Below are 27,035 nucleotides of genomic sequence, written 5' to 3' on the forward strand. Positions count from 1 at the left end.
CCCCGGTCGCTAGCAACTCGGACCACTTCCCCGCCAGCAGAAAACATGAAACGCCGGTCAAATCAAACTGGCAAACCAAAGCTTTATTTTTTTTTTTTCTTCCAAGTCTTTGCTACAGTACCTAGGACTGCTGCGCCTCTATACATAATTCACAATCGTTCCTGAAATCATCGGTTATTTGGCACCAGTTTGTGTTTACCTTCAAAACACTTGTGGGGAAGGGAAGATTAATTTCTGATCAAGATTTGGTTTTTCCAACAGAATAGGAGCTGCCGTCGTGAAGCCAAATTAGCTGAGTTATTGGAGAAGCTTAAAAACAACAAAAAAAAAACCCAAATCCTTACCTAAACCAACACATTACAGAGAGCTCCAAAACAGAGGTCAAACATTAAAAGGCTGATATAGGCTCAAGTGGTTTATAAAACCTATAAAAAAAGACTACACCAGCAAATATGCCCTTTCAGTCCACACAGTTTAGAAATTAATGCAGGGAGCAACACTCGCTAGCTGGAAATCTTGTCATGGGAGAACCACACATATATACCAACAGGAGTACCCCAAATCAAATGTTAAAATGCTCCAATTCCCAATCCACGTAAAAGGAGATTCACAGGAAGATTCAATCGATCCATGAAATCATAATTGGTTGGGCAGTTCAAACTTCCCCCAGCAACCACTAAGTCACTCATACAGGCTCACATGTACACAGCTCAATCCCATTCAAATTCCTCATGGAATAAAAGGATCCCAGGCTCTACTGAGTCTTTCCCTATCATGCAAGAAATAAGTCTGGCTGTGCTTTAATCACCATCATGTATTACTTCAGCCACAGAGTACCAGGCAGATTAAGTAGAAATGCACAGTTTTTAGCTCATCATCTGCAGAAGTGTTTGAGAGGCTCAGATCCTGGAGAGTTCTAGGTGGGCACACAGTCAGTCTCTCTTCATGCAGACTCAGTGGCCTCCACTGGCTTAATCATGTGGTCTGGTTTGTTGCCAGCAGCATAGTGATCCCACATCTGAAGATAAAGCCGCTCCAGGTCCATTGTATACTGTTTCGTGTTGAACAAAGGACTGGATATTCTCTGCTTCCAGACTTTGCCACGTATTTTTTTCAGGCTATAAAAAAAACCCAAACCCAACAGTTAAAGCAGTCGCAAGAGATTCCAAACACTTCACAGTACTGCTTGCTTTTGAAATCTACTATTTTCAGCTAACCCAGAACTGCCAGTACAACCGTTTCAAAAATATCTGCTCCCCGACTTCCAACAAATTTATACTGCTGTTCCATCCCCTCATAATTTCAGATACAGACTACCACTTAACTCAGAGAGCTGCCACAGTAACGCATTAACTTGTTGCATTATTTGCAATGTAACTTTTTTTTTTACAGTACAATTTTTGATTTGTAATAAGTGACAAACGGCTTAATCTTCAATTTAAAAAGAACAAAAAGGTGAAATATATTGCACTTTTTACCAGGTAAGAGCCTGCACATGAGCAATTTAGAACAGGCAGCATTATTACTCAGTTAGGAGTGCTGTGAGGTTTACTGTAAAAGCAGAAGCTGGCTTAACTGCAAGACAAGAAACCTCTAGATGAGGATTGCCTAGATATTTTAAATATTAAATATGTAATCTGCAGGATTAAAACTCCTGGTAAATCTCAGCACTGTGCCCAACTACAAGCACTTTACATTCTTGATGTTACCACATCAGACAGTACAAGTTTGCTTACTATTCCAGATCAGTTCCCAGTTTCACAGCAATATCTTCGTATTCCTGTCTACTTTTTGCAATGAGCTCAAGACAACCCAGGCAAGTGAGCTGGGAGGCAGCAACTCGTGATGCAAGAGTCTCGCCTGTAAAAAAAAAACATAAAAATTTGATAACAAGAGTAAGCTTATCAAGTAACATCAGCAGAGCATGAGTTACTTTCCTTTTGCCTCTATATGAGGCAACAAAGTTTATTGGGTTTGCTCTTCGTTATTAAAAACCTAATAATACTCCAAATCCATCTGTTGTGTGTAGGTTCCCCACTGCATTACCTGGCATAGTGACCATAGGAGTCCCAGCCCAGAGCACATCCATCCCAGTTGTGTGCCCATTGCAAAGCGGAGTGTCTAGACAAACATCAGCCAGTTGCCCTCTCCTCACATGCTCTTCTTTGGGGGCAACAGGAGAGAAGATTATTCGGTTTTGGGAAAGACCCAAGTTTTGTGCATATTGCTGAATATTGGGCTCTCCTACAGCTGGGAAACGTAGCAGCCACAGCACACTGTTCGGAACTCTTTTCAGGATCTGTAATGAAAATAAGGAAGCAAATACAGAAAGTTCAGTCAGAAACATCTCCTTTTCCAAACAAGAAATTACCATATACCAAGATGTAGCAAAAGGCGCATTCAGTACTTCATTTTAATCTTCTGAGATACAGAGCAAGAAAAAAACCAGATAATAATTTCAAGTGAAATAATTCAGATTGCATTTCTAATTCTGCTGAAAGAGACAGCAACTCTGAGCAACAGTTCACAGAACGCTACTTAAGAGAGTAAATCTTAAAATTTATGATCTCATTTATTTACAGGCCCATACTATAGAATATAAAATAAATTACCTGAGGTAACTCTGCACCACACTATAAACTGGACCTTGATACAGACGCTCAGTGGTCAGATCTATCAATTTACTACCAGCCAAGGTCAGTTAACTTAATTGTGCAGACTAGGGAAGCCCAAAGTTATTTCACAATGGAGTTCCAGCATACTTAAGCTGTGGCAGACAATTTTTCACTGGCTAGAAGCAGAGATGTGATTTGAAGTCAGTTAAAAAATTCTATATCCCATTAACACCAAGTCCTGCAACATGAACATCTGTCCTGATTTTAGCTGGGATAGCATTTTCTTCTTCTTAGTAGCTGGTGCAATGCTGTGCTTCGGACATGGTGTGAGAACAATGTTGACAGCACACTGATGGTTTTAGTTGTTGAGGGGACACAGCCAGGACAGCTGACCCAAAACTAGCCGAAAGGACCTTGTGTATCACTGGGGGAGGTTGGCTGGGGCCTGCTGATTGCTGCTCAGCTGGGTGGTGAGCAACTGTATTGTGCATCACTTGTATCTTGCTCCATTCCCTTTGGATTTTATTCCTCTCCCCTTCTCCTTCATTTTCATTATCATCGTTACTATAGTTGTTATTACCATTACTGTTTTGGGGATTTTCCCTCCTATTTTATTTTAATTATTAAATTGTTCTTATCTTAACCCTCAAGCTTTACACTCCTTTCCCATTCTCCTCCCCATCTCTCAGGGGCGCAGGATGAGTGAGTGAGCAGCTGTATGGTACTTAGTTTCTGGCTGGGGGTTAAACCATGACAGCATCATAAGGATTCAAATAGCTCAGGGTTAATGTTTTCCACAGAACAGTAACAATTTTAACCTGCACGAAGTTTCTACTAACTCGAACAGAATAGGTATGTTCCACAAGTCTGACCTCAGATTTTGTATTACATACAGGTACTCACATTGGCCCACATCTGTAAAGTGGAAGGATCAATCTTATACAGCTGATTAAAATTACAGTATACAACAGCATCCTCTGGTAAGCCATACTGAGAACGAGTAGTAACAATTATAGTCCGTGGAACTTCCTCACCAGTTGCTGCTTTGTTGTTAATCTAAAGAGAAAAAAAGAAAGCTATTGGAACACTGAAATTGCAGACTACAAGACTACACCCTGTGGGACTGTAATGAGACACACTGCAACATCTGTTAGCATTACAAGTTAATGTAAGCACATCCTTGGTTCTATTATACGAAACAAAATTGTTTACTTAACTCATAACAAGAATTTAATTGGTATGCATCCATGCTTGTGAACACTGGGCATTTTCATGCCCTTGCTGTATCCCCCTGAAAATCCAAGTAACTGGAATAATCGGAATAATGAATCATATAAAGAAGCATTACACTTGGACTGCTCCCCTCCTTACAGTCACTGCATTTCCTTGCAACCAAAAATGAAATTAAGACTTCAAGGAAGAATAAAAGAAGTCTTTAGAAAGCAAAGCGGTTTCTTGTGGTCTGTTTTCTGGTTTGTATGTTTTGTTTTTTCACTGTTGTTTTTTTTGTGTTTTTTTTTTTTAAGATAAAAGACAACAGGCACAGAACAGATAGTCAGGACTAAAGATACAGACTAACATGTAACTGATAAACTGTAAAGGAACCAGCTGACAAGGAAATAATGGGAAACGCTGAAAGTTAAAACTAGAAGTGTTATTAATAGACTTTAAAAAATGAACAGATCTTACAGCCTTCACAAAGAATAGGAACATGCTAATAAAAGACAGCAGAGGACAAAGTTGGGATAATCAGAATATCATGCAAGAGTCTTGAAGATTAGTAAAATGTAAGTATGATTTTTAATTTTTTTTTTAATAATAACAGGCAATCATTGGATCAAAGACAGATAAAAATGTCAATACAGACAGGGCAAAACTTAAGAGCCTTTTTCTTTATATGTGTATTTTACATACATACATATTTAAAATTTAGCTCAGTGGCAGTGTGGCCAGCCAAAGTATACCGTTGACAAACCTGACATGAATGACAATACCTCACTGTCACTGACTCCATTAGAAGATGTATGAGATAATCTAGTTCAACGAAAGTTGGTAAAATGCTACTTATCCAGGTCACTGAGCAGACCTCAAACCCACACTGCACATTTCTCATCAACCTATGCCCAGAAGTAGCCGGTATCAAATTAAAACAAGCACAAAGAAGGATTATATTAGTGTGATCCAAAGATAGAAATCCTGTTTTAGAAGTGTACCAACAGAGCTTGGATTGTTACATCTTGGTGGCAGAGTGCCAAGACAAGAATTCTCTATTATTCTCAGGGGACAATAACTTCAGAAAAAAATGCTAATAAGCTTACTGACCAAACTAACACATGACCTATTACCTTAAATGAAAGTCTCTGTTATGAACAAAAGAACTCATAAAAAGAAACCAAGGCATGAGATTATGAATAGAGTAGTGATAATAAAAGGTCTAAGAAAATGATGAAAAACTCTCCTGAAGGACTGTAAACTGAGTAAAATTCATAAGTCAAAAAAGTTATGCCAATGTCAAAATACAGTATTTTTAAAAAGAACAATTCTGCAAAGGAAGAAGTAATAAACAAAACCAGTAACTGTCACGATCACTAAAATCCAATTAACTGTTAAGCACTGAGAGGTGACAGTATAGTGCATCATTAAGGAAGATGTAAGGAGATAATACGTGCTGATACAGTGGAATAACTTTGCCTGTATTACCCAGCCATTTTTTTCTAAAGGAATAACACAACTGAAGCTGAGTAAACAGCTCACAAATGCCCTGCAGGCTGCAGGCAATGAACAAATCTTGCCTTTAAATTCTGAACAACCAAGTGTCTTCTTTATGTAACAAGATTAAATTTCTTCGGACTTCAGACAGCCTTGTGATATAACCTGTCTATCTTTGGGAGGAAAGATCATCTTCCAGTACATCTGCAGCTTCCAACACATTTGCAAGTTAACTTCAGTATGAGACTGACTAAACCATCGTGACAGAAGACAGACATTTGCTTGGAGGTTTTTCTTCCTTGTTATGTTAAAACACACAGACACAATGTAAGACCCAAGAGAACAGTATCTTGAAGTGCCTCACCTGAGTAGTTGCTAATCCATTACTGATGTTGAATCCATTAATAGTTATCTGAATTTGCCCACGATTAATCATCTCAATCACAGCTTCTGCAATTGTGTTCATAGGAATGACTGGCATACTGAGGGCAGCATTGCCGTCTGCATTGTCACAACTGTCAGGACACTTCATCTAAGAGAAATCACATAAGCATCAGAAAAAGTACCAGCTTCAGTCCCTAGAACTGAAAACAAAGAAGTAGCTCTCACCTTAACAATCTTGACATCGGGGAGGCTGTCAAGGAAAGCCTTCAAGTCAATACCATTCAACACAATCCTATTATCATAAATATGACCATTGGACTTGAAATCAATGACTGCTTTTTTCTGTTAAAAAAAAAAAAAAAAAATTTTTTTTAAATGTAAAGGTTCTTTACCAAGCATCATTTTATGAAGACAGCTATGGAAAACACCTGCTTTTCTTGGTCTATTTCCCAACATACCTTCAGATGAGGGAACATGTTGGCATGGTCTCCAATAAAGAAAGTGTTTGGCATGTAAGCTAATTTCTCCGAATACTGCTCAGCCACCTCAACTGGCGAAGTTTCTTTATCTGTGATGATATAATCCATGAACAATGCCCCACTGGTGCCAGGATACCCTAGCCACATTGCCTAAAAAACAAGAAAGCAAGGGTCCAGTCCCAGCTGCATTGCAAAACTAAAGGCAGGTAAAAATCAATACATTTCAAGTTGTATTTTTCACCTACAGATTCAAGTTCCTTCTTGTGCTTTATCAACTGAACAGCAACCACCAACCCAAACTTTTCACTATGGAGACAGTGAACAGTTCAAGGATGTTCTAAAATAGATCCCTCAAGCAAAAGGCCAAAGTATCCAACTATGTGCAGCTACGGCCAGAATACCAACCATCAGTGATAACAGCTTCTCTTACTTAGCTTGAGACAAACTTTTGTAGCCTAGAGTAACTCCAGTTCAGGCTTCTCCCATTCTCTTTCCACAGGCATTTTAGAAAATCGTTAATCAAAAAAATTACTCTGACACTGATTCTGACTTATTGTAACTTGAATTTCACTAAAACTTGATATTAAAACACCACAACTAATTTCCACAACTGCTTCAAATACCCTTTTTTTTGTCCTCACTAATGCAAGAAAGCCAGTGGTGTACAGGAACCTCACAGAATTAAGTTCTCATTCAGGACAGTCAACTGACCATAAAGCATATAAAACAACTCAAGACTCCTCAGTTTCAACAGAATGATCCTATTTGCCTCACATATGCTAAGCCCTATAAAGTCTCTCTCACTTACTGATCAACATGAACCTTCAGAATTTTTTTCCACTCTGCCACAAGAAAAAGAGAAACCTCCTACTCACAAGTGGTTTTTTTGAGATACAGAGCTCTCTAGCTACCTGAATAGGTGCTGGTCTCAGGGCAAATAATTCATTGCGGGCTCCTTTGGTGTAACCATTCATATTAATGAGAATGTGTATCCCATCCTGATGGATGCGGTCTGCTGCTTTTCCATTACATGGTATCTGAAGAATAAAGAAATACATAAATCAAATTTATTTTCTTTAAATAAAAAAAAGGTTTTTTTTCTCAGTCTTTCAGTAATAAATGTGGTTAGTCATCAGTGTACCAATAGATAAATGTCAACTGCATAATTTAAGTGAGACTTAAATCCCATTACTTCTGGTTTTATAGAGGTGTAAGTCCTCAACTCAGTCAAAAAAACCCTGCTGAAGCCAAGAAAAACATAAGTTTGCTAGACACAGTTGAAGCAGTTGCTGACAGAAACTGTAACTGTGGCAGGTACTTGAAGATTGCCTCTGCACATTCACATCAGGAGTGATGCCTAGCATTGCCAAGCTCAGCAAGTCATGCAGAAAAATATCACATGTGAACCACAGAAGGAACTCTGAGCAATACTGAAACTGTCCTTGGCTAAATCAAAAACAAAGAGCAGAACTTCACACAAGGTATTACCAATGACCTTCAAGAAGAACAGCAAAGCCTTGGAAATTACAACGTGTTTCTTCCTGTCTAATACTGAAAGGTAAATAATTTTCAACAGTTTTAAATTCCTCCAAGAATTATAGTCACCTACAAGCAGATAAAAGAAAATACTTGATAGATGTCTCTAGTTCAGCAGTAGAAAAAAACTCAAAAGCTAGAAACTGAGGCTATATAAACCACCACAGCCCCACCACCACTTCTGTAAGCTCTGATCATTAATTAGCCTTATGTAGGGCAAGATTCCCAAACTAAGGTAATACAGAGAAATTACTTCAAACTGAAGATCAAGAGTAAGCCAATTAGCTACTCTACCACTAATGCTGACTCACCCTTCAATTAATATGCACCATAAAAGTACTTCATTTTTGTAAAAAGGGAAAGCTACTTCACACTTCATAGCAAGGCAAACAGATGCACACAGGCAGTTGTATCAATGAACAGACAACAATTGGAGTTCCCACCTTAGTTTAACTTTCAGTGAGTTACACTGCTAATGCAATAGATCACAGCAAACCATTTCTACCCGTTTAACCCTTCCGTACAAATCTTTTAAGAGCTGCACTATAACCTAAAAATACAAGTTGATGCCTCAATAATTTTAAATAAGAAAACTCAGTGTATCACTCTGGGCAAAGGAAGGAATTCTTCCTAGATAGCTGCTAAGTGCACCAACAAACATGAAATTGCTGTCCTCTCTTAACTATGACCCAAGGCTTTCTCAATGTCCACAGCTGCAAAAGCAGGGGGGGACAACAGATGGCTTTCCACAAGCATAACTGAAGCTCATTATTCTAAAAGAACATTTTAAAGGATCAACTTTGCAAAATTTATCTCAGAGGGCAATTCTGCTGACACCAATTTAGCACTCTTACTTATGAGAGCAGGTCCTGAACAACATGACGAGTTTAAAAACTGCATGCAAGTTTTACCTATCACCTAATCTGGGACTGTCCAGGTGCCAATCCAGTTCCATTATTAATGTACCCTAATTATCCTGTGTTGCTTTAGGGTTTTGCAGGTTATCTTGAGAAAGTGTAAATCTTTGACTTCTACGTACACCGAAATTAACATCAGTTTTCACACAGAACTTAACAAATCAAACTCACCTGTATATGTTGCCAAAACAGCCTTTTGATAATGGGGCAAAATCCCCCCATTAATCATCAAGCCTCTATCTTGCCTCACTGGAGTAAAGCAAGCTTAAATATATTTAGAGTTGTGGCATCTTGACTTAGTCATATCTAAATATCATGGATATTATCTTAAGACCTAATGAAACAGTTATTCAATATTGCTAACATTACTTTCTAATAATCACACAGAGGTCACGCACTAACCGCTGCATCCCAGGTAAGGTAACACTAATACATCTACAAACTCCAAAATTCTCAAGACTAACATCAGCCTCATTCAAGAAACATTTGCAACTAAAAATCTCAAAAATACAGGCTGGTCTCTTCCTTCACTTACATCTGCTAAAAGGTCAATGCATCAAAGAAGCTCACCTGAGATAAATCAACAAAATGATTTGCTTCAGCCATCACTTTTACACGGAAGTTTGTACCATCATCAGGACTCAGGGCGTAACAGAATACCTAGAATACGAGGCACCGAAATTGAGTATCTGCAACAACTTGCCAACATAATAACTTCACTATAAAACATACAGTATTACAATTTTAAATTACATTAGCAAAATTACATCTAGTTTCATACAAATTATATTCTATTTGTGTGGCATTTGCCAGCTGAGAAAGAAGTGCAAAAAATAAGGGGCATTTGACACATCTGCAAAAGGTCCCAGTTTTACCTAGTTCTGGCAGTAGAGTGTGGCACTGCATCTTGCAGACATACACACAACGTTCTCATCTGTGCAAGGTAATTTGAACAAACTTATTCGCATATGCATTGATTTCTCTAAGAATGCCTTTTAAAAGACACCTTTGAACTTGTAATTAGTGAGAATCATAATTATGAGTCAGGTTGAACAGATAAGCTAAGCTTTGGGGAAGCTTTTTAACAGATTATATTAAACAGTGACTAGTTTTCTCCAATTAAGAAACTGCAAATGTATCTGAGAAACTCGAAGTTGCCAGGTTATGTAAACAGGCATCTTAAGCTAACCTAGCACATACAGATATAGAACCAATACAACCAATACACAGAGAGATTCTTGCAGGACGAAAGCATGGTTTTAGTAAAACAATAATAAACTTCTATTTAGTATTTAAATTAAGTTCTGTGGAGCTTTATAAATCCAGAACAGAAAAGACTGCCCTTTGTCTCAAGCTGACTCAAGGATAACGGTATATTCTCCCCCACACCCCATGTACTCAGCCCACCAATGTAAATGTTTCATGATCTGATTCATAGTCATGCTTCTGATAACAATTCAAGCAAGCAACTCTGCCACAAGGACTTCAGACTACAAAGACTTCATGACCAGGAAAAATCAAGAGTTCGGAAAAAGTCCCAAAACAAAACAAAACAAAAATTCATAAAAAACACTTTTGCAAAAAGGAAACACAATCCTTTACAAGGACAAGCAAATTCTCATGTCTTGGAAAGCAGGAGCTCAAGACCAAGGCAATTTAAATAGTCAAAGAGCAAACAAAGTTAAGTGGGAATTAGTTTTGTTTACAGCCTCAGTCTCTTATCATGACACCCAAATATAGACGTGACTGTCTTTAGCACTGTTAAATTCCATATGCTCCTACTGGAGTAAATGTAGTGTATCATTTCCTTTTGAAAAAGATGTAGTCAGACCAACCTGATGTTTGTGATTCAGGTATCCCAGACAAAAATACATGTAACAAAACCAGCAGCGGAGCATGAATAAAAGTAAGATGCATAACTGTAAATCACAAGTAACCTGACAGTAGTACCTCGATGCTGAAACACAACTACTCAAAGAAGAGCAGCTGAAGCTTAAAAAAAAAGTTTTCCATAGGCCACCAATCCTACCTACAGCAGTTCTGAGGACAGGTATCTAATCTGCCTACCTTCTAAATAACACTTCATATTGGTAAAGAAGGATGACTCAGGCTGGAGAACTCTTCAACTCATTAAAAAACACCTGCTAAGAAAAAGCCCTGAACACCTGGAAACTAAAGTTTGCCCTTGCCTAGTTTACCTGTCTGCACCAAGAAAAAGAAATTGCCACTTACAGCTGTATTTAAAGCTTTAAGCATTCCATCTGTATTTTTACCTCAAATTTGTCTGGGTTATGCATGCCTGGGATTGACTGCATTAGGTGTGAGGTTGGATGGTTTCCAAAATCAGAGCTCACGTAGCCAATACGAAGTCGACCTTCACTGGCTTTTAAATCCTTGGGATGCTCGTATGGTGGTTTGTGAAGAACATTAATCTGTCAAGAAAATATACACAACTGTCTATAAACTCCGGAACCAAATCCAAACGCTCAACAGAGGGGAAAAAACCCCACCCATGAGTTGTAGAATTAGCCTTACGCCACATTCAAGTGGTCTGTGGGCATCTATTGTTTCAAAACTGCATTATACGTAATCCACTGGAGCCAAGTGTAATGCCCACAAACTGTGTTACAAGTGGGTACTGTCACATACCCACATTCAGCCAAATAAAGACAGACATCACTACTGCAAGTTGACATTTCTACTTCTCTACCAGTTTAACTGTTCCACCCCTAATTATTAAATATACTGACACCACACCACTATGACTAGGGAGTTCTCAAACTACAAGCCACTTGTGACCCAAAGAGTACTCCTGTGAAGTACCACAGTATGCTTTCTGCTCTTATACTGACCATCTTCCCCAGACATCAGCTTGTAGCCACTATCACTGACAGGATTATTAAGCTATTAAGACAAGCCAATCTGTATGCTAAGTGTTATCTTCTGAAGTCTGAGATCTTTACATTAGTTAACCAGACCCTTCCACTGGCTGACAGTGTATTTTCAATTACAACTGCTCAAGTAGTCCATCTCAACATTCACAAGCATCAATAGCTGTGACTCTCTGGCTGAAAAGAAGCAGCATCAACTTACAGTTACAGAACTCGCCACCGACTGCAACTGCAGTCTTGGCAGCTTGAGGTGATGCGCGGTCTTGTGGAAATGGCACACAGTTAAATAGTAACAGCAAGAGAAGCTACATTTTTGGAAAAATCTACTATACATAAAGTATTCCAAAACAGATTCACAGCAAATACTCAAGTACCTCCTACTGTGATGCACCACCCTTGCACATTGCTGCCATCACCACTAAAGTGAGTACATTTCAAAATCCCAGAGCCTATCAAAGCTCACAGGTTCCAGCCAGGATTCGCTAAAGGCAAGTTCAGGATCCAGGCACTATGAATGATGGAAGGACAGATTTTCAGAAGTATGAACACAGAGCAGCCTGGATCTGTTTTATGGTCAGGAAAGACTATTTTACTCACTCTGCTTTTCCAAAACAACCCTTGCAAGTACTTTGCAAAACTAGACGAGTACCACTACATCCTACCTCTCAGAAACCTTACAAAGGCTAATAACTATCTGAGTATCAGATTTTCAGTGGGATCAAGCAAAACCACAAGGTACTTCAATCATAACTGGCCTGTATTAAACTTCCTACCTTGTCCAAACACAGATTTCCATGTCTCTCAGCAATAGCCTTCCTAAAACTGTGAGAAAGGGGATACAGCATGCTATGATGTGGGTGGACAGAAGGTAGTCTGTTTTTCTCCAGTTGATCAGCTACAATGCTAACAAGCTTCTTCATTCTTTCATCATAGTCTGTCCAGTCACAGACAATCTAGAAAAAGGAAAAAATAAAAAGAACATTAGGACAACAGCTCCCTTTGATCTTTATCGCATATTTCACAAGTTGAGGCTCATGCTTCTTCCAAAAATGGAAGCAAGAATTTTTGGTTATTACTGTTGATGACTTATAATCTTATCTTCTGATTTAAGACTTAAGTTTACCCTTCACATTTAAATTAGTGACTGGTTGAGTGATCGCGTTTAGCATTTGCCGCACAAAAAATCTTAAGAATCACAATCAAAGCCCCATCTTCCTCACCTGCAAACAGTGGGCCAAGTTGCAGTAGGCATCTGGGAAATCAGGCTTCAGTTTCAGAGCAGTGCGGTAAGAGGCAATGGCTTCTGGTATATTCCCTGAATCCTATAAAGACACAGAAATGAGTCAGCAGATAAAAATATACTTAGAAGTAAATACAGTGTCCCACCATACCCTAAGAGTGAATCATTCACACGTGCTACCTTGTGAATAGAGGCCAGGTTGCTGTGGGCGTCAGCAAAAGCTGGGTTTATCTGAATGGCACGGGTGTAGCACTGTAGAGCTCCCTGAACGTCCTGCATCTCCTTCAAAGTATTTCCCATATTAGAATAAGCATCTGCAAATGTGGGGCTGATTCTGAGAAATAAAGATAATATATTGTCACCAACAATTAAAGCTCCTCCTCCATTGAGAAGACATACCTGTACCCAGACCTTATGGTTTGCAAAGCAATTATTTCAGTGAAAATATGCTACTGTAAGTCACTCTCTGTAAGTTACAATCTATGGCACTGTCCTTTATGAAAGGCTGGGACTATCACAGATAGTATCCATTTACCTAATAGCCTCTTTGTAATGCATCAGAGCTTCCTGTAACTTTCCTTGCTGTTGCAGAACACTTGCCAAATTTGAATGCGCAGCAGCAAACTCCGGAAACACCTGGAAGAAAAAGAAGTAGAATCAATCTCTCAAGTGCCCCAAGTAGACCATATTAAAAAAAATACTTGTGCATTTCTTACTCTTTCTTTTACACAACTTGTGTCTCTGAGCAGACACTCCCCCACTTACAAACTAAGAGGGAAAAATCCTGTTATATTACACACTCCCAACTTGCATTCCCCACCTGTCCCTCATCAAATTCCACTGTACCTCAAGAGCCTTCCGATAAAGACGGACAGCTTCCTCAATATTCCCCTGCTCCCGTTTGATGTTTGCTAGATTGTTGAGAGAATCTGCATGAGTGGGACAAAGTCGAAGAGCTGTATTGTAGCATTCTTCTGCTTCTACCACCTTCAAAAAAAGGGATATTGTTGATATGGTAATATTTATTTTAACAGCACTGTTTATAAGAAGTCATTACACAATCACTTTGAACAGGTTCAAGGTGCAGGATTTCCTGAATTAAATCTTCCTTATGACTAGAGGGCAACATCCCATCTCAATAGAGCTGGTAACAGCTAGCGTCTAAAATACACTTTCACAGTACTTCTAAAAATTTTACAAAGGAAAAGTAGCACTTCTTACACTGCCTTTCTCCTTCAGGGCGTTGGCCAAGTTACAATAGGCATCAGGGAAGTGGGGCTGTAGCTCAATAGCCCTCCTGTAGGTGTCTATCGCTAGGTCTATTAGTCCTTGCTCATAATACACACAGGCAAGGTTGCCATGTACAACTGCATGATTCGGACTCAAACTCAAGGCTCGTAGGTAAGCTGCTACAGCTCTGTAACAAGAAAAAGAAGGCAAACAATCATCCACGGAGCAGTAATTATATTTACCTTGGTCAAAAGAATAACCCATATTAAAAACCCCCAAACTTCAAGGGATATGTATTATTAATACATTATACACAAATTTGTCCTGTAAGACGTTACTGAAAATGCAGAAGAGCATTGCCTGAATTAGAACCCCAATCAAGGGATGAATTATTATTATACATGTTATTTTAAAACTATGCTGAATGCTGTAATGAGTAGCAGACTAGAACAATTAGGTTGTCAAATAGGAATGTTTTCCTCCCACCTGATGCTGTACAGTAATCACAAGTTTGTGGGAAAAAAAGTAAAGCCTTTGTCTACTTTTGTTAAACACTCTTCATTACTAAAATAAGAATGAGACCTTGGCTCCATTCCCACCCAGCCCCACCCCCCCGACCCCAGTTTATTATTCATTTCATAAATGGTTTGGGTTGGAAGGGACCATAAAGATCATCTATTTCCAGCCCCACTCTTGCTGTGCCACAGGCAGGGATACCTTCCACTACATCAGGTTGGCTCAAAGGCTTTCAACACTTACAGGGAGGATGAATCCACAACTTCACTTGGGCAACCTGTTACAGTGTCTCACCACCCTCAGAGTAAATAATTTCTTCCTAACATCTAATCTAAATCCACCTTCTTTCAGTTTAAAACCACTACCTCTCGCCCTGTCACTATGCTCCCTGGTAAGGAATGGTTGTGCCTTATCCTGTGTAAACAGGTGTAAGGGGATTCATTATTCCTCTGGACAGGACAGTGAAGAGACACTGCACAGCAACTGTTACAATAGGAACAGTAGCATAAGGCTACATGTCTTCATCCTCTCTGCTAACCAAACACATGTATCAAGCTTTACTTATACTTCAGACTTTACTTTCTCCAAAAGAGAGATCTTTGATTATATGCTCCTACAGTGCTATATAGATACTGTACGTATGAGCTCAAATTTGATTTCTAGAAAAATCACAACAGTATACACAGTAAGTAGAATCTCAAAAAGTTGATGTGAAGTCCAAAATGTTGAGGAAACATGCTCCTATTTAGCTCATTAATTTGTGTTTAAAACAGAGATCACTGAATGATTTACACTGTGCAATGCAACTAGTTAAAATAACTAACCTGTTCCTTGCAAGCTTTTATTAGATTTGGAGCCACAAACCACAGCTACCAGAAATTATAATCCAATTAACAGATACAATATAGACACTGCATACAAATAACACAGCCTGGATTTTCTTACAGAAACAAAAGTAAGATATACCAGGTCAGAGGTCTTGAAACAAGTTAGTTCAAGACGACAGCAACAGTACTGCAATCCAAAACAGTAACATGATGCCAACACGTAATAAATACAGAAACACTCATTTTTAACATTTTTATTAAGTACAGGAAAGTGACAAAAAGGAATACATTCCACAGGACCTTAATTTTTTTTAGAATTCAAGTAACTCGCTCTGTATGCATTTCAAAGCGATCTGCCTGCTTAGCTTACAGCACAAATCTTCACTATACAGTCCGAAGATACTTTACATCAGGATACACAATTTCTATCTTGATAATCTGACAGGCCACTAACAGAACAATAGTACTTATCTGCTTACCTGTCAAATATTCTTGCCTCCTTCAGGACATTTCCCAGATTGATGTAAGCATCCAAAAAATTTGGGTCAAGTGTTACAGCCTGAAAATATTTTTGAATATTAACAGTTTTGAGCATTAACAGGAGAACATTCTATGAAACCTAGCTGGTTTTCTGTTTGCTTGGGGTTTTTTAAATTTGACAACCCCAATCTGTAAGCATCTAAGACTTCACCAATAACCTAGTAAAAAAGAAAACTTAAGCTATAGAAATCAATCACAGAGCATCCAAGCTATTTATCTGTAGAAACAAAACCATACAGTACCTTCAAACGTATTCATTTGCTTATCTAGTCAGTTGCAACTACTGCAGAATAAAGCATTAAAACATTTATTTCACATTAGGCTGATTATACTTAACACTCCTACCTACCCACGCCACAATGCCTTTAATTTGGGGGGGGGGGGCGGGGGGGAAGGTATCAGAGAACTAGTTAATGACACCAATCTAAGAATTCTGAAACAATAGTGGTAAAAAATAATCCTGAAGAAGAGGAACTAGTGTGTCACTTAAAATTGTTCTCCTCAGTTACCCATAGGACTGTAATACCTGCAACAAAATCACAATGAAAAAAAGATTTTAAGCACAAAGTAGTTTCTCCCTGTAACACATGAAACATACAAAACATCATTCCCATCAAAACAGATTTTTAAAAAGTTTATTCCAGAAAAGGATTGTAAAACCACTTAATGAATTTTCTTTTACATGTGTGTGAAGTCTTTAGGGCAACTGTAAACATATCTCTGTAGTGGCACACAGGCAGTCCGAAACATCAGGAAGTAAAAAAAAACCTGAACAACTATTAACATAGGATGTTAACTAAAAGGATCCAAAGAACTCTGTTCTCTGCTGACCAAAACATTTAATCTACAAGCAGATAACTGCACGTGCGTTAAAATCTAGCAGTGAAGCTGACTGGCTTAGATAGTTACCTTTTCAAAGTGATGAATTGCAAGCCAAATTTCTCCTTGGGCATTGAAAACACAGCCAAGATTACTCCAAGCCACTGCAAAGTTTGGTTGAGTCTCAATTGCTTTTAAGTAACAGGCCTTGGAACAGTTAAAGAAGAGAGATACAAGGGAAGGGGAATATTTGTAAAAAGAAAAAAAATAAGAAAAAAATAATTGTTAGTATGCCTTCTCTAACCAGCCAAAAGTGACCCTGCAGTATAGGCTAGCTTGCGCCAAAACTAATGCGCTGCAAACTGTTGTTGATCCTGCGCCAGCGCAAACCAAAACCCAAGTGCAAGCCCACCATTTTTCAGTTATGCTGGTAACAAATTAACATGCCTTTAGACACCAGGTCACCACAGAAATAATCTTCAAAATAATTCGAGTAGTTCGGAAATATCTGCCATCCTTAAGTACACAAAAAAACCCTAATGTGTAAATACAACTTTGCTGTGAAATGTAATTGTTAAATTGTGTATCATTCTAAAACAGACAGAAATTACTTAAAAAAATAGAAAAACTACTGAAAAAGATGAAGCCATTCTTCGGTTTCAGCTGTCCTTGTCAAGTGAGATGACATACCCCATCCATATCTTGTTTCCCTCCCCCCCCCCCCCCCCAAATACATCGAATCATCTGCAGCTTCAAAACCTCAAATGACAGGATTGCATGAAGGTTTAGGTCCCTGTAATGCAAGCGCAAGAAATCGCTGCGCATCCTAAACAGCACGGCGCCACGCTATCGCTGCGAACTGCTTTGCTATATTGATTGCCCCTAGATCCAGTGAACGGCCAACCAGAATCATTAATCTACCAGACAGGCCCATAACAAACTCTCATATTAAATTTGATATCTGGACTCTTAAATGTGTTACAACCCAATTTCATCCAAAAGGCTGCAGCCTGGAGCTTGGGCAGTCACCCAATCAGAGATTAATCATCTAGTCAACCGTTCACGAGGGCTTAATCGCACGCAATGCGCGTTACCGCTGCGCAGCCTTTGCGCTACTGCAGGATCACAGCGCATCATCAGAAGAGCAGAACGCTGCAATCCAAACAAAGAAGAAAAAAGGAAAAAAATGAACAACCAGAAGAGTTAGAAGCTTTTACTATTAACTATCTCCAATTATTTCTTTAAAAATATTTTAATTTACTTTTACTTTATTTCTTTGAAAGAATTTGTGGCTACTAGTATAAAATATTCTTACATTACTTGCTTGTAATTAAATATTTTAAGCTGTTTCTGAAGCCACAAGACAGAAGATTCAGGCATGGAGGCAAATGGTTTTGCTGTGGCAGTTACAAACCCGTTACCATATTTCTCATCATGTGACTTTTCGGTGCGTTCCTTGCTGGAAGAGGAGGAGGAGGTGTGTGTCTGCCCTAGATCCAGGCCTCGAGCTCCCTTCAGCGAGGCACCTTACGCATGGAATAGGAGGTTTCACCCACCTGAAACCTTCTAAATACAATATCAGTGGTGAAAAACCAAAAACAAGAGAGAAAATAAAACAAGATCATTAGTAAGAGTTCAACAAAGCAATTGCATTTTTTTGGATATGTCTTAACACATGGGAATGAGGACAATCTGTCTGTAACAAGGGAGACATGCAGAAGGGAGAGGGTTAATCAGGGTAATTGCATACAGCAGGGACTTTTTTTTTTGGAAGAAAGGCTCTGAAATATCTACAAAGAAATTAAATTTTAGTTCAAACTGTAAGGAATCTGCTGGCTTGATCTTTCAAATGGACTGATAACCAAAGAAACACATTGCAATTTACTCAAGATGTTTTTCCTCATTTATTAAGTTCTCACAAAACGGAATAACACTTTCAAACTAGGTGTCTCCAGAGCTCTGAAACAAAGAAGTCAGCAACCTAAGGCAGGCGCAGTGTCTTGGCCTATACCAGTCACACTAAAGCTGCAGTGAAGTGCAATTCATGTTAGCTGTCCGCTTGGTGGGCTGAGAACCAAGTGTCTCAAAGACTGTTCAAACTGTGAATGCTGCTACAAAATATTTTCAACCTGGATCCGACCAAATCAATTAGGCTGCCCTAGGATGGTACGCACATCCAAGTTGTTAAGAGAAGTCAAAAAGATAATGAACTTTGAACCCGCACTCCAATTACCCCATAAAGATCATTAACCCTCCCCAAATGGTGCTGCAGCCAAACAGACAGCTACGCTGTTCATACACTCCACTTTTTAGCATGCGCGTGGGGCTTGGAGTGACAGACGTGGAGTCCAGAGTGTTTTCCGATTTCTCCACACTCCTCACCCCTGCAGCGCGGACGCGTAAGGTGGCTTGTAACAAGACAATTTCTTTGTGCAATCCAAGTTTTAACATGCCAAGAATTTTAAACTCATCTTGGTGTTCGAATTCTCAGTTTAGGAAACACAAGACTGCTAGAAGCCACCTTTCCACTACAGCAAGTTTTCTTTCGATCAGTTCATTTCCCAAACAAACCAGCTTTGTCCTTCTGATTTCTTTATTTTGGGGTAGGGGAGAGGGAAGACATGAGAAAAGATATTCGGGGGTTTCGCATACTGCAGCTATTGATCGTTTACTAGCCTTTCTTCCACTATCAAGGGAAGGGAAAAGTTAAAAGAATAAAAATCTTTAAAAGCCAATATTACAAGGTAACATTTGGATAAGTTTCTTCTCCACTTACAAGCCACAAAGGACTTTAGAAGAGCAGCATTTTCAATAGCACCTGCATCGTACAGGGATCTCGAGCTAACCACAGGCTCTCTGCTTGGCACCAGCAGGCAAGCCTCAGATTTGAAGGACTGTTACTTATTTCCAGATAAGAGCATGATGGAGCCCCTGCCCAATACTTCAGAATGGTATCAGACAGTCTAGTTCAGCAGAAAGGCTTGGTAATGTTCCATTTCTTGACTTAAACCAACTTTTAAACATGGACATGCCATATCTTGCCCTGCAACTACTCTGGGGTGTTTCAGTGCCTTCAGTTTTCAGCAGTTTCTCAGACTGTCTGTAGATCAACGCAGATTTGAAGACTTGGTGCAAAGTTCAAGTTTTCAAAACACTGACGTTTACATGTATTCTACCCAACACCTACCTTGGCTTCTTCCAAGCGACCCAGGGCTTTGAGCAGGTTCCCCAGGTCACTACGAACACAGTACAAGTCCTGGAAAATCAAAGTCATACTATCAGCTTCAGGACTTCAGACACCCCAAAGATCTTCACAGAGAACTTATAAAGGACGCCCCAGCCCTCTACAGCTTATTTTTAATTCTTAATAAATACATCACAAGTATCAATTACTTATTCTTGACCTAACATTACAGCCAACAGATAATCTTCCTGGTTTTAGTACTGTAAAAATACAACTCTAAGAAGCAGAAAGTAGCATTTCATACAATCCCTCTTTATACAGAAATATAAAACTGAAACCAAATGCCTCTGCCTCCAAGCAGCTTAAGTTCTTTTGCCATATGTACATGAAGATCCCCCTTTTTTTTTTTAAAGCATGACTGCAAACCTGCATTCTTAACTTACACCATTGCCATTATGATTTTTTAATAGATCAAATATAGCAGTTTTGCTTCCTGTATCCCCAAAGCAGGTTCTCTCCCTGTTTTTCCAACTAATCCATGCATTTTAAACAGCCCTGCCACTTATTCTTTCACTTGTAACCACAGCACAGGCTGCAACTGCATTATCTAACAATAGAGATCACAGAAAATGGGGACATTTTTGTCAACACTAGCAAATGGAGTTCTAACCTAAACAAAACTCAACTCCTCTAAGAAAAAACAAGATTCCGAGCTCTTGTTGGACTGGGTTTGCATTTGCTTTTCCAAACAAGAAAGGATATATACACACTAGACAGACGATGCATTTCAAGTGCTTTTTGACAAAACATACAACCAAACAGCAAGCAGATACCATCTTTTTTAGTACTATAAAAATTGAGTACAATGCAAAATGAACAGAAGACAGCAGTCTGGTAGATCGTTTACTAAAAATGTCAATTCAAAGCAGTTACAACCAAAAATCCAAACACTGGATCTATTTTATTGGAGTCACTTATAAACAGATACTCAGTTTCAGCCTATAAAACATAAAAATGGCATTTCTGTAAACCAGACAACAGTGGAAATTAAACCAGGTAACTTTTGTCACTATGAAATTTCTGACTTTGTGATAAAGTAATACCTGATCATTTTTCAAGATCTCACATTCAAGTGCGAGCAGAGATTCTCTCACTGTAATAAGTGTGCCTTAAAAAGCACACAAAACTACATGAGGTTATTCACAAACTTCTGACTTCGGGGGAGAAAAAAAACACACTCAAAGACCAAAATAAAACCCCAATTCCTTGCTTTTCTGTTATCGCAACAACACAGGCAAGTACACAACCAGCAGCCCTTACTGTATTGCAACAGAGAACTTAGAACTTTTTGTGACAGAAGTCTTCCAATGATCCTTAAGAAAGTATTAAGTAGACCATTGAGTTTATGGTGTACAGGTTATAGGGAAGGATTATCACTTGTTCATTCTTTGAAACCTGCTATTTGTGTGTCCTGGGACAGTACTAAAGCAGGAAGAAAATAAAGTGTTACTTACAGGGTTGTACTGAAGGGCAGACACATATGCTTGTACTGCTCCTTCCATATCACCTGCAGCTACCAGCGCAGCAGCCAAATTAATATATCCATCAATGAAATCTGGTTTGAGGCGCAGTGCGTGTCTATAATGTTCAATTGCTTCTTGTAGCTGTCCACGTTCCTTGTACACATTGCCTAGATTTGAGTAGGCTTCGGCCAACAGAGGATTCTGTTTAATAGCTAAAGTGCTGAAGTGAGCAGACCTGGAAAAAATCAGACAAGTTAGCAAAAAAAACCCCCAAACCTAAACAAAAACCAAACCAAACAAAAACAAACAAAAAAAAGCCCACCTCTGACTTTCAGCATTTACCTATTTTCCTAGTTACTTAATGAACATTCATGCTTATTTCAAGCCAAACATACAGCCAACAAATCTGGACTTACAGAGCTGTCCTGTTTGTTTAGCTTCTCGTAGCTTAAACTATCATCTCCACTGTTCCTATTTGAGATTCCACTGAAAACTCTCATTTGCAATCAGTAGCATTCAAGTCACCTCACCAAACCTGAGCTCATCTCAATTGGAGAAAGCACTACAGAAATCCTGCAAAGCCTCTTTCAACACTTGTATACTTTGCAATGTTCCACTCAATACTCTTTTCAAGAAGCAGTAAATAGCTGACAGATGTAGATGTAGAATTCTGTTGTATCCTCCCCCATTTTATTTTTCCATATCAGAACATTTATTACAACTTCATTCAGAAGCTTATATAAATCTCAGCCAAAAGTTCTTCCTTCCTTCACCATCACACACATATTTACAGCTAGAAAAAGTGCATTTCAAAACGCTTGAGGCACAGAAAGCAAGATCAGTAACAGGCAAGCAGAAAAAATATAGACAACTTTCAGATGACAAAAATCGTTAACTGATCATGCCATTTTGCAACATTTTTGTAACTTAAAAAACAACAACATAAACCCAAAACCCCCCACAGTGCAGGTGGAATAAATAACCAAAAGCTTTTGTTTACACATGTAAATACCTCCAGTACACAGAAGTGTGGCTGACACTCTGATATTAATGTGTTCAATATGAAAATAATATGAGAATAATGGCAAGATCTGTTGCTTGTTGTAAAGCGGTTCCAATTTGTATTTCTCTTACTCTAACAATATTAAAAAAGTAAAAACATTATTTTTGACCAGTCCTTACTGCTGCCATGAAGTCAGTCAGTGCTTGTGTTCAGTGATAAAAACAAAATGTTAGAATAGAACTTCTGCTAGCTATACTTAGTACTATTACAAGTTCAAACCATAAAGAAAGCTTGACAGAACACCTCAAGTCTCCTACCTGTCCAATCTGCGACACTGGAAGTGAATGGACGATAGTAATAAAAGCACACCAGTGTTATCAGGCTCTTGTCTCCAAAGCTGCATGCAGTGTCTCTCTGCTGCTTCAAAGTCTCCTGCCTGATACTCACGATGAGCCAACTCCGCTAACCCTTGGAAGGAAAGCATACGTTTCGTTGGTTCTGGAGAATCACCAAAACATTTAAGGGGGGAAAACAAAAAGTTAGATAATGGGAACAAAACAAAAAAAAACAGAACAAAATGAAAAAGAAGAGTACACAACTGAAGGATGAAAAGGTTTGAAATTACATAAAACACTACAGCACGTGGCAGTTTGAACTCTCAGATCTTCGTGTCCCCACCTATTACTATTTCTAACATCATCTGTACAAGTCCATGACTTCATCAGCTAGTAATAGGAAGCATGTAGACGGTAATGACTGTGAATATTTGCAAGTCAACCGTTTTCCATTAACCTGAAATATATTTTAAAAGATTCCTGGCACGATACTGTACTTCAGCTCACAACAGCAGAAGTGCTGCCAACAGAACAATAACTCTCCTCACTCTCCCCAACTGTAAATCTTATGTTTTGTAGTATTAAAAACAAGTTCTAAAAACCTATTAGGGAAATGAAGGACAGCAGAAAAAGACCTCAAAGGACTTGAACAAAAGAAAGTTTTGCTGTGTTAGTAGTGAAAGTCCCTTAAACAACCAACAAAACAAAAAAAACCCACAAAAACTGTGTAACATTCCTTGAGTCCTCTACACTCCTACATTCTCTGTAACGAGGATTCCTTCATAGAAAAAAAAAAAATGGCCTAGGAACAACATCTGATAAGAGACAAACACACACTTCAATGATTATGCAAATGGTCTACAGAAGGAACCATTAACAGACAGGGTACAGGAAAGGAGTTACTGCTTCTGGATACTTAGCTGCAATGGGATTGACACAATGTTTTTTGTATTTAAGATCCAACTGTGAAGAACAAAATACTTAAATAAAACACCACCTGTTTTAGATAATCTGAAGTGTGAGAAGTAAATTTCTTACAAAGCACAGTTCTGTATTAAAATATAGAGAAGCGTAGCCTGAAAAAAACCACAACCGTTCATCCTAGAAAGAAGTGCTGACCTTCAAATTCTGCCTTTATACCAATGATTATTACTATTAAAAGTCTTAATTACTGCAAGCATCTCTTATGTTTCTTCCTGAAGTCCAGCGTTTCCAGTACTCTGCCGTCACTTAATTCCATTTATGAAACACTTCTAACCTGGACATACAGAGTTTTACAATTCTGAATTTAAACGAAACAGAAAAATCCTTCCTAATACAAGGAAGCACTTCAATATCTAAATACACACATCTTTGCACTTCGGTATTGCAAAACTCCTCTGAGACTCATAGTTCTTTTGTGAGAACTTTAAAGATAGCAAAATAATCACAAAGACATTAGGTCCAGAGTTACTATCTAGTGTTTATTTTATGAAACTGGGATTTATGTAAAATAATTATTTTCAAAATTGCTTTTTGAGCACTACGTTGAAGACAAGATTGTAAACGCTACATAATTTAACTGAAGTTGTTTTTCTAGATAGTATGTTGTCTCTGTCGGCTCTAAAAACTTGAAGCATTTCACAGTAAGTTGGAACTAGCAAAGCTACTTGCTTTCAGATACTTGACAAATTACTAACCAAGTATTTTCATCAAGATTAGATTCCCACTTCCTAGAAGCCTAGCTTAAGAGTTTTCCAAACCCTCGCTAAGGCAAAAGTGGACTTCAGTACCTAGTTAAACCTGCTGGCAATAGCAGGTAACAACTGTTACCCAACGTGAGAATGACAGCACCACTTATGGAAGTCCAAGGAGCTGACAGTAATGATGATACTGGAGTACCAACACGCTGTTCCTCACTCCCTCCTTCTGCCGTTGTTAGTCCCTCTAGCAGTCGGTGTATTTTCAAGTTCTGCTGATGGCACATACAAGGGGAAGCAGGACAGAAAAAGCCTGTCTCCTGGACCTAACTGAACCATTTCTTCTTCAAAAAAATTTCAGTAGTGTTATTAAATTTCAAAGCTAAACCAAAAAAAGAACCCAAAGTTTAGACTTACAATTCTTACGACCACTTGGAAAGAAGCTAAAAAACATTACACAAATGTTACATTTTGCCAACTTAAGCAAAAAGTGAAAGTGAAGTTGTAACTCCCAGGGCAAGAAAGAAGGTGGTGCAGAAATACTGTATTTAATACCTCAGAATAATAATTGCTAAAAAAAGCAACAAAATAAGTGAAACACTTAACATTTTCTTTCATTTATCAAGTCTCTTCACAAAACCACCCCCCCGAGGAGATGAAGGAGACTGATCACTCAGTGTAAAACAGGCAGTCATCTACCTCCAAACAAGTATTTCAGCAATGATCCTTGAAAAGTTCATTGAAAAATAGGAACCAGACAGCTAAGTCACAAAGTTCAAAATGAGCTAAACTTTTAATAGAAAGTTGGCTGGAAGAAAAGTTCTACAACCCATAAAATCCGTAACACAGTGATTGCGTAATTCAGTGTCTGCTTACTGAAACCACTGGTAAAGAAAATAACTGCAGCAAACTGTCACAGACAGAAAAATTCTTTATCAAGCCTTGCATGCATAAATTTAGGTACCTAGGCTAACCTGTGCTACGTGCTTTGATTACGACCTTGGAAACACCTAGTACATGCTATGACAATGACCCTTCCTGAGACTTCTACAGAATGCAAGCAAAATAAAAGCCCGCACAGAACTATCACAAGTGTACCCAAGGCCGTTTTTTTTCCCCAGAGCTAACATCCTAAGCACCCACTACATGCTCGTGCTCAACCTTACATCTGGGTAAAACCTAAGCCCGGACAGGAGCCACAACCATCTGGGACGAGGCGGTGACAAGGAGCACAAGATGCTCTCCAAGCGTGCACACGGTTCTTTTCACCTCCACAGATCAAGGATGCTGCATCCTCGCTGACGAGACCTGCAGATCTAGCTGAGGAGCAATGAAATACTGTATTGCAGCACTTAGCCTCTCCGTTTCCACTTCTGTACCACGACCATTCCTTTTTACCTCCCTATCTCTGCACTGCTATCCCATCTTCCTCCATAGATGCTATTTTTTTCCTACTTTTCCCAGGCACCTTTTCAGCTTTTCAGACCCCTCCTTCCCTCTGGTTACAGAAAGACCTCAAAAAATCTGGGGCATAAAGCCGCGCTGACCTTTTATCCTTTCAGTGAGCAGAATGCTGCTTTTTATTGCTTTACGGGGACAGCGAGATTTCTCCTCTTCTGTCGCCCGGCCCTCAAGTTCCAGATGTGCAGGCCAGATGTAGGGCAGGCCCTTCCTTATCGAGGGCACGCTATCTCGCTGCCCAGCACAGCGGTGCTCCCTGGGCGTAGCTAGTGATTCTAGACCAATTAAACCGCGCTCTGGGTCAAGTTTTCACCCTACTTCGCCCTCCGCAAACACGCAGTCACCTGCTGTAGATAAATTTAGCAGCAGGAGAGCAGGGCGGCAGGAGCCCCCCCAGCGCGGCCCGCAGCGGCAGCACCCGCCGGGGCCGAGCCCGGGCCCGCCGGCGCCCCGGGGCGAGCGGAGAGCAGCACAAAGGCGGCGGGACCGCGCCGGAAGCCACCGCCTCGCCCACGCCGCCGCTTCTGGAAAGTTCCGCCGGGAGCGGGCCCGGCGAGCGGGGAGCGCCGCGCTCGGGGCGGGCCAGGCGCGGCCCCGCGGGGCACAGGCCGCGGCGTGGCCCCGGGCGGGGGCAGGGCCCAAGCTCCGCAGGGCTGCGGCGGTACCGGCCCCCGGCGCGCCCGGCAGCCCACGGTACCTGTGCTGTCGGCCACGTTCCCCACGGAGGTCGCCATCGCGAGAGGGGGCCGGCGAGGCTCGGGCGGAGGCAGCGGAAGGGCGGCGGGTGCGGAGGGGCCCACTCGGCTGAAGCGGCCGGCGCAGGACCGAGGTGTCCGCGGTCCCGGCGCGCTGAGGCGGCGGCGGCTCCCGAAATGGCGGTGGCGGAGGCAGCAAACTGCCGAATGGCTGCTGCCGGAACTAGCTCCCCCCTGGCAAGTAGTCCGGGCGGAGCCAGCCAGCGGGCCCGTACGAAGCCGCTGTGCGCCGGCGGAGGGACCTCTACCGGAACTTTCCCCGTCTCCTTCCGCCCAGCGAGCCCCTCCGGAGGCAGCGACGTACGAGCAGTCGCGGGGCTCAGCTTTGTCAGCGCGGTATCCTTCCGCGCAAAGCCGTTGCGACAAACGCCGCCGCACTGCGCGGGCGCAAC

General features: G+C 40.1%; 1 protein-coding gene across 3 annotated transcripts; it reads right to left on the bottom strand.

The window, feature by feature from the left end:
• Window positions 1–62: 62 nt before the first annotated feature.
• Window positions 63–26,804, bottom strand: OGT (O-linked N-acetylglucosamine (GlcNAc) transferase). Of its 3 annotated transcripts, none has more exons than XM_040614846.1 (22): window positions 26,586–26,804; window positions 22,731–22,911; window positions 21,402–21,645; window positions 19,891–19,959; window positions 16,794–16,910; window positions 15,824–15,903; window positions 13,993–14,188; window positions 13,618–13,758; window positions 13,307–13,407; window positions 12,952–13,105; window positions 12,752–12,853; window positions 12,305–12,484; window positions 10,914–11,072; window positions 9,211–9,300; window positions 7,099–7,224; window positions 6,167–6,337; window positions 5,934–6,050; window positions 5,689–5,856; window positions 3,519–3,671; window positions 2,047–2,299; window positions 1,737–1,860; window positions 63–1,118 (listed from the first exon to the last, which is right to left on the bottom strand). In XM_040614846.1, the coding sequence occupies exons 1-22, from the start codon at window positions 26,620–26,622 to the stop codon at window positions 944–946; spliced, it is 3,138 nt and encodes a 1,045-aa protein (XP_040470780.1). In that variant the 5' UTR covers window positions 26,623–26,804; the 3' UTR covers window positions 63–943. The 3 variants fall into 3 exon arrangements, with proteins under 3 accessions (XP_040470780.1, XP_040470782.1, XP_040470783.1); XM_040614848.1 differs by having other exon boundaries at window positions 22,731–22,881; window positions 26,586–26,803; XM_040614849.1 differs by lacking the exons at window positions 21,402–21,645; window positions 22,731–22,911; window positions 26,586–26,804 and adding an exon at window positions 18,125–18,269 and having other exon boundaries at window positions 19,891–19,965.
• Between the last annotated feature and the right edge of the window lie 231 nt (window positions 26,805–27,035).

This window comes from Falco naumanni, chromosome 14 (genome assembly GCF_017639655.2).
Source record: "Falco naumanni isolate bFalNau1 chromosome 14, bFalNau1.pat, whole genome shotgun sequence".
Taxonomy (NCBI): domain Eukaryota; kingdom Metazoa; phylum Chordata; class Aves; order Falconiformes; family Falconidae; genus Falco; species Falco naumanni.